Genomic DNA, 11,830 nt, shown 5'->3' on the forward strand with positions numbered 1-11,830 from the left:
TTATCGAACCGTCGCACTACGGGACGTATTTTGAGTTAAGGAAAAAGATAATATCTCGCCTCTGCAGTTGTATCATCATTTTCTTACTCTTTGATATAGTTTTATCATTTTTATTCTTTACAATATTCAGTAATCCGTAGTTTATAAAACACGGTTCTATCAGTCTTAACTCAAAATATCCGTTTATTGCTTTGCACTAACCGGACTGATTATTGTAAAAAGTATTTTTTTGTAAGAACAGGTTTGTTGATCTTTGGGAAAAGATGCCGGAGTCAGATCTATAGGATTATTTCGAAAAATCTTCCTATAATCTTAATTTTGTAGATTTTTGTTTGTATTTTCCTACTAACAAAAACTGATTATGTTGTGAAGTGCTTTGTTATGAAAACAGGAATAAGAGAATTCAAGGGTGATGGAAAACAAATTCTTCTGATTTTCTGGAACAAGTTTCAGATTATTTGAGATTTTGTGTGTTTAGATTCATTAAAATAAAACAATTAATATTTTTGGGACTAATGAATTTGATATTTTATGGTTTATAAGAACAGGTTTCATCTTTCGATGGTGACAATGAAAACCATCTTCCCAATGTCATTGGTAACGTTTTTGGATGGTTTGGCTACTCTTACTCTTAATTTTCAAAATAATTAATTGATGGATCGAGCGGTTACAATCATTTTTTAGTCAAAAATATGATATTGCTTTGACTTGGTAAATGATAATTATTTTGCTTTAATTATCAAGAATGGTTTAACGTTTTTGATTTATTTTTCAGATTTTGGGATAACTTAATTTAATTATTAAGCATATGTTGACCATGAGAAAAGAAAACTGATTCAAGTTTCAAAAATATGGTGAAACCATAGTCATAAATAACATTTTGATTCTTAAGGGATCATGTTATATGAATGGAAATGGATTTTTGTGAGTCGACGCCCTAAACTAAATTTGGGAGAGGTCTGCCACATATAAATCATTTGTCATAAGAAATAAAATGTTTGTTGATATTAATCAAAACATTTGTATTTCGTCAATGCTTAAATGCACCTCTTAAAAAGGTTGACCATACAAAACCAGTGAGAATTTTCAGACCAATATGACTGAAACTTACATGTGTATTGTAGTTTCTAAAGACAATATGTTTGAGAATAACCATAAAAAATGGTGGTTTTGATGGTACAAACAATATCATATAATGATATGTATAATTGCTAAAAGCAAAAATATGTTTTGGAAAATTAATTCAAAATATATACAAGTTAGATTTATAAATCAACTTGAGAGAACTATGAAAATAGTTGTATCTAAAAAGTCATTTTCTGAGAATGAAATACATTCTAAAGAAAATTGTAACAATTTTCGAAATTGTTTTTATTATTCATTTAAATCTAAAGGAGTTGTAGATTAACTTTCTAAACTCTTAGGAGATGTTAAATGTAAATATACATGGTTTTGAGCTATTTCAAGAAATGTGGGGGAAGCTTTGCTTACCATATAAAGTTATTGGCAAGATGCCAAATGAACTTTGTGATAGTTATCAAAATATAATTAAAAAAAAACTAGTGTTATACACTGAGTTTTATGTATAATGGTTGTTTGTATCTTGAAAAAAAAAGATGACAAAAATCATTAAACAATTGATCTCGACTAATCTCAAGAGATTATGTTCACTGTGATGACAACCTAGGATCCTATTATTAAAGGTGTGTCATGAGATCAAATTGTAATATCATCAAGAGGAATGAGTTTAGCCTATGAACTAAGATGAGGTTTGGCGGTAACTCTACTTATCAGATTGGAGATCCCAAGAAATAGGTTCAAGGAGACAACTAAGTCAAACTAAATCTGCCCAAAGCACTGTCAGACTTCGGTCTGTACCCAGTTCCCAGGATGATTAAACAGTGCTACATGTAAGGAATAGAGGATAAGCATTTGCTTTTAATGATTTGTGCCAATTGTTTTGAGATATGAATGGAGTAGTACATGATATTCCTCTAAACAAAACTAATGGCAAATCACCTTGTGAGTGTGAAATGGGGCCGTTTCTAGGAGAATAAAAAGGCTATATTCTCCAAGTTCACTCATGATAACCAGGACTGTTCACGGCCACAATGAACACAATAGAGAACCTAGTTCTGTGAGAGAATGAAGCTGTGTTTTGGCTATTGTCTAGGTTTACACCAAAGCCCGGGAGGTTCAAGACATCATGGCCACCTCCTGGCCGAGTAAATCCGATAGCTATTAACAATGACTGGTTCAAGGCTGAAAAATTGCTACCAACTCATCATGCAGTGAATTTCTCGCTTGTACTCTCAAAAGTCCTTAGTTGAGTCTTGTTGAGTCTTGTCGAGTCTTGTCTAGGAAGTCAAGTCTGTCGAGTCGTCTAGTGTCTAGAAGCATTTCTATTCATGTGGGGGATTGTTGGAACTATTTTTTAGCAATGTATTCATATGCTAAAAATAGAGTTAGTGTGAATGAGAAATGGAGGTCTAATGTGTGTGATTTGAGAAACTTGTATAGAGTTACAAATATACACATTAGATATTTGGATTTGGGTTTTGATTTGTTAGCTGGACTTCATGTTCATTAACTTAATCTTATAAACCAAATATATGTGATCTTTTATATTCATAAAATATAAAAAAGAAATCCATTTAAAGTATATTATTTTGTTTGAATGAGTCAAATGATAATAATTATATTCTTTAATTTTTTTGGTCAAAATGTGAAATGAATTCACATATTAATTGACAAAAATTAAAGTCTCCATTAGTGCACTATGGAAGTTTCATTTCTATGTTGAAAATGAAACTTGTGCTTCTCATTATTTTTCTATATAAATAGCTTGTTAGCATGATAGAAAGATAGAGATCAAATACCAAAAGAAAAACCACAATCTCCTATATTGAAAAGTTATGTTAGTATTTTTATTTCTTGAGTCTGAGAGTGCAACACAAAACTAGGGTCGATAGATTCTGTTTTTCGGTGATGGTAAACAGAAACAATGTTGCAGTTGTATCCTGGGAATCTGAGCGCTATGCAACCGTCACACTACGGGGCGTTTAAAGATTTAAAGAAAGAGATTAACCATCTCGACTCTGCAATTTTTTCTTCATTCATTTGTTTCGGTATTGTATTTTTTGTTTTTTTGTTCTTGTTATTTTTATAAATATCAGTTGTCCCTATCGTAGTGAAATAAGGTTCCTACAATTAATTGATGTATACAAACTAGTTGGTATATAGCCACCTTTATAGACACTAGTTGGATCAACACATGTTGTTGGTTAACCAAAAAAAAGGTTCTATGCATAGGTCCATAATCTTCTCGAACAAATTAATATTGTGTTTTACTAAACAACCATCTACGAAGCGTCAACTTCACCAACTGATGGATCATGTTAGAGACCATCTACCATGTCAACCAATCTCATTAAAGAATTTCCCCTTTATTATTCTTGTTCTAAATCAAGAAAGGTCTCAAACCAATTTTCTAACACCTCGTTCTGTATTCTTTGCAGTAAAGTTAACATCTTCTTACTCAAAAGATAGACTTTATTTTGGATGCTACCATACGAAATCCAAATACAGTCCAACTCCTTGTGCTAAGATTTTCTTCCTTCTTTTTATGATAAAGTAATTGTTAAAATATGTAACGCATGTTCAAATTTCTCAGTGGTGTTAGCTGCAATTATTTGAAATGACATTACTTCTTTTTACTAAGGCATTGTATTTTGTGAACAAAACACTTTCCTAGCAGCTTTTGACCAACCAATCTTATCTTTATATTTTCAAACTATACTTTAAAACATTACTTTCCTAAATATACCAAAAGAATATTGAAATCGAACTATCTTCTATCTATTTAGATTTTAGTATATGATTTGTTTGGTAGAATCTTTAACTAGTCACAACATAGGCATTTGCTACTAATTTTACTTCTATTTTCTTTTGCAAACCGTACTATCATCAAGAATAGATACTGTACTAACTAAGCCGAGTGTTTCATTTCGCATCATCTGATTTACCTTCATTATATATCAACTAAGGAACTCATATTAGTCTACGACTACGTTATGAACCAAAAGAAATTATATTTTACCAGAATTCCAAAGGATCTGCCAAGATTTTCAAAATCTCAAAAAAAAATCCGGTTTAAATATCTGAGTACCAAAGATTAGAAAATTAAACCGGAATAAAAGCTAATTCTGTCAATCTAAAACATTGTGAGACCTTTAACATATCCATGCAACTCTTTGAAGTGCATTTTGAATCACTCCTGTTGTGGCTATTTTTGTCCCTTTATGCTGCAATCAGCATTAAAATATATATCAGTTTCGGTTTACTCAAATTCCGGTTAGGTAACAGAAATTTAGCTTGTGTTAGTAGCTGTACCTTGCAATTGACAGTTAAACACAATAACCCATCCCCGGTTGAAGACTGTACCGAGTGAGAGTCCAAATTGAGATCACTAATGACATCCATTATCTCAAGCAATATCCCTTCTCTCCAAGCACACCTAAGCTCAATAACCACCTCATTGCCAAACGAACCGATCCTTAAATTATCTGTTAGACCAGCATAACCGGTATCAGCCGGTTCATCTTCTTCAACATTCACATCACTCTCACTCTCCTTCCTCTTGCTTTTCAAACAATTCGCCGATACTCTTTCATCTTCATCCTCCATTTTCTTCCTTTTCATAGCCATTCGCATTTCTTTACCGTCAGATTCTCTGCAAGATTCCAATTCTTGAACCCGTCTTTGAAGTTCTTGAAGATACTCGATCGTATCATCAAGAATCGACACCTTATCGGTCTGAAGAATCCACAAGATATAAGATTACTTTCCTTGAAAATATAATGTAATATTTTAGCATGCACATGCAAAACGCGTGTAGTAAATTCAAAACGCTTGTCGTAAATTCAAAACGCTATTGAAGCAAAGTGTTGGATTAGGTTACCTTACTAATTGAAGGAATCATTGATCTCAACGTTATGAACCGATCATTCAATTTCTCGCGGCGTTTCCTCTCGGACAAGGCGTGGTTCGCGGTTTCATCCCCAACCTTAAACCCGCTATCTTCTGGTGTGTCTGGTAACAACGCCTTCTTTTGGTGCATCCGAGGAACCTCGGATATAATCTTCTTTAACATATTTTGCGACTTCTCTCCCAACGTTTTTGCAGACAATGATGACCTCCTCCACCGTGTGAAACTAGACCGCTTATCAAAGTTCTGAAACTGCGGTCCAAGAACTAGCTGATGCGTTGTTTTGAAAATCGTCGAGATCACGCCTTGGTAATGAACATCGTCGTCCATATTTACTCGGTTATTCTGTTCTTGAATCTGATCTAACCGTTGATTCCTACTCTTCCTTGGACCGCAAGTAACTCTCCCGGTTGTTCCAACAAAAGTCTGGGAAACGCAATCGCTAGAATTAAGCGGTTGGTGAACGCAATTACTGAGTTCTTCACCCACAAACTGCCAGCTTTGTACCTGGGATGCACCACCACCGTTGATGAACGAATCATGATCATCTGGTTCTAGCTCATACACGCTTGTGGAAGTTGTCGGAAAAGCTTCAGTTCCAAACACTGGAATGTATTTATCGTGGCTTAAAGGATCGAAAATTTCTTGATAATCGGATCTCGTTGATAAAGTTCCATGAGGAGCTTCAAGGAACAATGTCTTCACGCATTGTATCACGTTTAAGTTCTCTGCAACCTAAAATAATTTAACAAAAAATAATAAATTAGCCCTTTTAACTTTCATTATTCACTATTAAGCGCTGGAAATATAACAGCTTTATGACAATATTGATTAGAAATGTCGGAGAATTTAAACCTTTTGTCAGATGGGACTTTTTTATGTACTATTGCTATTTATCAAATCAATGTAAATTATATTGTTTAATATACTTGCTAGAAATACTTTTACCTTTTGTGCTAATTTTTGATAGATGAAAAAATTAACAGGATATTTGAACAAAAAAAAAACGAAAAAATGAACAGGATAATATGTATCTGCATGTTGATTGGTTTGAACTCCTATGCGTCGAAACGGCTGAGTTTATAGGATAAATATAAAAATATTGGCTTACATGTTCGGTCGTGCCGATCTCAAGAACTCCTCCAAGAAATGGGAAGCAAACCACTGTCAAAAGCGAAGCACTCTTAAAAGAGCAAAAGCGGCCACAAGAAAAAACGTTTTAGTTATAGCGTTAGCATTTCCAGTTGCAAATAGAAACTACCCAAAAACTTACTTTAGCAAGAAGAGAGCGAGTGAAGACTTTACTATCGGCGGTATGAGCGTTACATAACCATATTGGTTGCCCGTTCGCCAACACTCCTCCGGGAACTCTACAATAATAAAAAGACGGAAAAATTAGTTTGGTTTTTTAATCATTTTATGTTTTATGCTTAACCGGACGACAAAAATGCGTCTATATATCATCATTTATAACTCATATTAAGGTTGATACTTTGTAAACACGCAAACGTAAAAACATTGCGTTTTTAACAATCAAACTCGTCCATGTCGGAATAAGCTATCGTGGAAGATGAGAACTGAAGGAGACATGATAATAAAGGATGTTTGTCTTTTTTGTTAGACAAAATCAAAGTACTCTTATAAGTAAGTTTGACTAATCTTAATTCATATCTATACAAAAATACATTGATCTTTGAAATTTTGTAATAGTATACATTTTCTATCAGTTTTCTAAGGAGAAATATAGTACATAATTTTTTTAATCAAAAATTAGAATAAAGAGTACATAATAAAAGTTAGGGTCACGTCGTTTTTTTTTTAAAAATGGTTTGATTGATGATGGGATTAGGAGAAAGACAGATTTACCCTTCACCAATGTTGAAGACGAAAGACATGCATACTAAGTAATACCACTCAGTGTCGGTGAGATCTTCCGGAGACAAAGAGGAGGCGGAAGCCCGTCTATTGACCTGAGAACCACAGGAGGTTGAAGACTCCGCTAGGGAGAGAGATTCGTAAAGCTCTCTAAGCTGCTCACTTCTCTCAAGACCCAACTGGTCAGCTTTGACTTCCGATGCTTGAACCGTCTTCCTAGTCTTAATGTCTCCATTGTAGTATCCATCTCCCCACTCCAACAGTCTTTTTTATGTTTAACCCACAACATACAGATAAAGTTTGAAATGAGAAAGAATGAAAGTTGAAATGTGCCCAGATATTTTGTGTCAGTTCTTGATTAGAAACAACAATGTCTCAATATCGTGGAGAAAGCCAAGAAAACTGTAAACTTCAGAGGAAAGGGTAAAGATTAGGAGATGTACCCTGGTTGAGAAGCAGAGACAGACCAAAAGATTCCGTAACTCCATTGAATGTTTCGAACTGAAACAGCGAGGTGCTTCTTTAGATTTTCCGGCATCATTCTGTTTTCTACGGTAGCCATCAATTGTAGACAAGGAAAAAAGCAGAACGGAATTATAGGGTTTGACTTATGAGTTGGTGATTTTTACATGACACTGGTTCAGTTTCGGGAAGGGAGAAGACAACAAAGCCCATTAACATTTATCTTGAACCTTCCATATACGGGTAGAATAATAAAAATAGTTAAATAGTGTTTTTTATTGATAAAAAAATTTAAAAATAGAAAAGTTAAATAGTATTTTGTATTTTGAAGTTACTATAGTTGTGGTTGAATTGATCGAGAGAGAAAGGATGGTCTCAGAATTTCTTTATGACACTTAGACCATCTCCATTCTCCAATATAGTTTACTTTCTTTTTATAACATAGATTTTTTTTTATAAAAAGATATATTTCTCTAAAATATCAATTTCAAAATAAAAGCTAAATATAGAGAAATGTTACTTTCTCCATAAATAAAGAAAAATAACAATTTATAATTTCGTAAAAGAAATAAGAATGTGTTTAATAATATTTTATCTCTAAATGCTATTATACATGTAAATAGAGAGGTGAATTAGATACATTCTTAGGTAAACAAACACTTTATATTATCATAAAATACATAAATATACGAGGATTTTTTAAAAGTAGTTTTATTTTAAAGGAGTGGTAACAAAAAAAATAGTGGGAATGTAGTTTTTCGGTGGCTTTAATCTTTGGGAATTAGCTAACTCGCCAACTTTATATCATATGTTGTGTAAGATCATCTTCAATAGTACTTCATTTTATATTTTTGCTTTATTTTTTACTGTAGTGGTACTTTATTTTTTTCTTTATTTCTTAAAATTTTGAGAATTGAACAGTATTTCTTCAATTGAAAAAATAATGTTCAATTGTTCATTTTTAGAATATATTTTTTTGTTTACAAACTGATCTATAATTTTAATTTATTGTTATTTTGTATGTTTAAATGCCACCCATTTAATTTCAAAATTTATATTATTGCTTTCATCTAATTAGATGTTAATAACGAAAGACATGATATTATTAAATTTTAAGAATTCTATGTTTGATTTAGAAGAAATTAGAATAAAATAAACTCAATTTTGGCTTTTATAATATTCTGATTAATCATTTAAGATATTTGTATTTGGTGTTTCTTTATAAAATCTAAAAGTGTATGTTTACTTATTTATGTCATGTGTAATAATTATATCATATAATAATGTTTAACTTACTATTAGAGTCGGATTATTGTTAAAACAAAATAAATGAGTAAAACTAGTAAATTTGAAAAGTATAAAGTGTTACTAATAATTAAATATAAAATAGTGATAGAGAATATATAGAATATATTTTTTTGAAGAAAATGAAGCAAATTATTGAAAAACTTGTTGCTTCATTTTTTGAATGACTTCAAATTTCGAAGAAAAAAATGAAGTTATCATTGGAGATATCTTAACTTGGTTCATGTTCAATATAATCTTTAAGAAACAAAAGAAGTGGGTACTTGCCTTTAGGTTGAATATTGTGTTCCAAACACCTCTCTCTATTTGTATTTTATTTGTCAAAAGAAAAACTAAGTTGTTCTTTCTCTTTGTACTATACTTTTGAGTGGAAGTTATACATTCGAAATTAAGTAAACTAAGGAAACTTACACTATCTATAATCAACACACATGCTTACCCACTTTTGGTTTATGGATGAAACTTAACATGAAATCAAAACATATGTGATCATTTTTTAACAGGGTATACGAGTTAGATCTGACCACAATATATTAGTTGATCAATTATATATGGTTTTATTGACCACGATCTGTGAATGGTTTAAATATAGTATATTATTATGTGTTGTAGAATGGAATTCAGTTCAAGTTAAAGTAGTATAAAACCATAATTCTTAAGAACGTATTAATAACCTATTTCAAAATATATAATCAGATTTAAAATAATATATAAAGGGCATTGACCAATCTATTAGTTAGTATCATAATTCATAAACTAGATCTTGACCCGTACGACCGCACGGGTATTAATTTTCAGTTTTTATTTATTTATACTAAATAGTATATTTGTAATATTTGATCGTTTTATATTGACTAAGCTAGGGATGCATATTTGCATATCCACTCGAATTCGGTTAAAATCTATTCGGGTTTGAAATTTTGAGTTTAAAGATTCTAGCTCTATTCAGGTATTTATAAACTTTGGTTCCGGTTTTATTCGGATCTTTGCGGGTTTGATAACCCGTTTAAATTATTTTTAAATTTTTTAAATTTATATATCTTTAAATATCCCTAAATCTTAAAAAAAATATAACATGTAAATTTGAGTAATGTAAGTCAAAGTACCTAAATTAAAAATTTAAAATAGGTTTAACTTGAATATTTGGATGAAGAATAAATATATATTTTAAGTATTTTGGTGTTTTGATTATTGTTTATCTACTTTAGATGTTTACTTTCGACTATTTTTTATATTTCAAATATTTTAAACAACTTAAAATAACTTATATATTGGATATTAACTCGAAAATAGCTAACATATTGAAGTATATAAATATGATTTAAATACATTCGAATCTCTGAAATATTTCGTTCAGATAAGGTTTGGTTATGGTTCTCTAGATACCAAAATGGTAAATCCGTTTGGATAGTATCTAGTTTCGGTTCAAATTTGATAATATTCTTTTCGTTCAGATTTGTTAAATGAAGAGTTGATATTATAATTTCCATGAATTGTTTGTCCAACAAAAAATGTATTTTTTTTTTTAATTTGAAATTGATTTAATTGAAAAGTTAATGAAATATATTTAATTCAAATTTAATTTTAGAAAATACATTAATGCAAGTGGAAAATACAAAGCATTAAAATAGGAAGTATTATTTAATTGTGTATTTAATTCAAATTTAATTTTAGAAAATGCATTAATCAAAGTGGAAAAGACAGCATTAAAATAGGAAGTATTATTTAATGTTAGTGGCATAGAAGTATAAATAATACTAAAAATTAAGGGGCATTCTATATGTGTACTTCTGATTTAATAATATAGATATAACATTCATATAAATCCAACCAAGACTTATTTTGGCCAACAACAACGGTTAATTGTTTTTTTTGCTAACTAAAAATTTGGACTATTTTTTTATTTGTGCGTATCATCTTTGCGCAAAGGTTATGCTAATTTTTTCTGTATCGTTCCAATTTTAACGATGTGCCAAAAGGACAACAATTAATTGTTAGGAGTGGAGTATATACACAAGAAAATATAAATTAATGCTGGTAGCTTAAAAAGAAAAAAAAACACATAACTGATTCTAATGGCTACACACGACGAAGAACACGAAATTTAAGGTTATAGATCAAGGATCTCCCGGGAAACAGACAAAAAAGCTTGCATTTCATATAGTTTCTGCATTGATTTCGAATGTTAACACTTGCTCAAACTTTCCTAAAGTTATTTGAGACTCTGTTCCATGCGAGTCAAACAATAAGGTTGCATATTGAGAGAGATTGAAGCTTGGATCAAAGATGTTGGTGAAAATTAATTAGAGTCAGGAAGAGAATCAACTGTGATTGTATATGTTTGAGTTTTGACAAAAATATGTATTTAAATGAGATATTTAAAACACTGTGCAAGAAACCAAGAGCTATTTAATACCGTAAGCTATAGTATGTTTTTAATAAAATCTTCGCATCTCTCAAAATAAGCACCCCTAACTAGGACTACTTCTTGTCGTGTCTGAACCTTGAAAAAGGAGTAAGGTTTTTTTCACTGTTTTATTTATTTCTTGTATGATTACACGGCCAAATAGTATTATTTATCATTTGATTCTAAATCTTTAATGTGTTTGAATTAACATACTGAACCATATACTACCCCTAGTCAGTCAGGGCATCATTATCGGTGATACGTTTGTTAGGTTTTTAATTTATTTATTTTTAATTTTTTTTTGCATTTTTCTGATTTAAAAAAAAATAATAATAATTGAGCCAGTCGCGGATCACCACATGTCAGTAGAGTCCGCAAACAGGTTAACAAACGCAGCACAAACGTCTCTTATTTAACCAACGTCTGTCATGGGTTTTGCAAAAAGTACATGGTCCCCACCTTTAAGATACGTGATTTTGCTGCCGATAAAGTTGCTCTAAGAACATCTCCAACAAGGAACTTCATTTTAAGGGCCAATGATCTTCAAAATGAGGGTTTGAAGGTGGGTTACTCCAACAAGGATCCTCAAATTTATTTTAAAATTTTATGTAATTTGCATTTCAGTCCCTAACTTTAATATAAATTAACTATCATTATTATATTTTTCATAGATAGATAGTACATACACACTGAAATTATAAAACATAATATTTATAAATACAATTTATTATAACACAAAATTAATTTGTAATATATTGTTCAATTTAATATAAATGTTTTGTGAAATAATAAAT

General features: G+C 30.9%; 1 protein-coding gene and 1 non-coding gene across 2 annotated transcripts; both read right to left on the reverse strand.

The window, feature by feature from the left end:
- Positions 1–4,071: 4,071 nt before the first annotated feature.
- On the reverse strand, positions 4,072–7,552 carry LOC108824151 (transcription factor EGL1). Its single transcript, XM_018597521.2, has 7 exons — positions 7,306–7,552; positions 6,854–7,126; positions 6,261–6,357; positions 6,099–6,170; positions 4,961–5,722; positions 4,393–4,815; positions 4,072–4,304 (listed from the first exon to the last, which is right to left on the reverse strand). Exons 1-7 carry the CDS (start codon positions 7,422–7,424, stop codon positions 4,233–4,235), a joined length of 1,818 nt encoding a protein of 605 aa, XP_018453023.2. The 5' UTR covers positions 7,425–7,552; the 3' UTR covers positions 4,072–4,232.
- Positions 7,553–10,510: 2,958 nt separating this feature from the next.
- On the reverse strand, positions 10,511–10,615 carry LOC130503735 (U6 spliceosomal RNA). Its single transcript, XR_008940972.1, has one exon. It is a non-coding gene; the product is annotated as a U6 spliceosomal RNA (small nuclear RNA).
- Positions 10,616–11,830: the final 1,215 nt, after the last annotated feature.

The sequence above is a fragment of the Raphanus sativus genome, unplaced genomic scaffold (assembly GCF_000801105.2).
Source record: "Raphanus sativus cultivar WK10039 unplaced genomic scaffold, ASM80110v3 Scaffold1094, whole genome shotgun sequence".
In the NCBI taxonomy this organism is placed as follows: Eukaryota; Viridiplantae; Streptophyta; class Magnoliopsida; order Brassicales; family Brassicaceae; genus Raphanus; species Raphanus sativus.

Bases quoted from the DNA above. Each gene is read 5' to 3' on its own strand.
- LOC108824151 (XM_018597521.2), bottom strand. From the start codon at position 7,424: ATGGCTACCGTAGAAAACAGAATGATGCCGGAAAATCTAAAGAAGCAC. The intron at 6,171-6,260 runs GTAAGTTTTTGG...TGCTCTTTTAAG, and splicing joins CTCGCTCTCTTCTTGCTAAA to AGTGCTTCGCTTTTGACAGT. The intron at 4,305-4,392 runs GTACAGCTACTA...TGCTGATTGCAG, and splicing joins GTTTAACTGTCAATTGCAAG to CATAAAGGGACAAAAATAGC.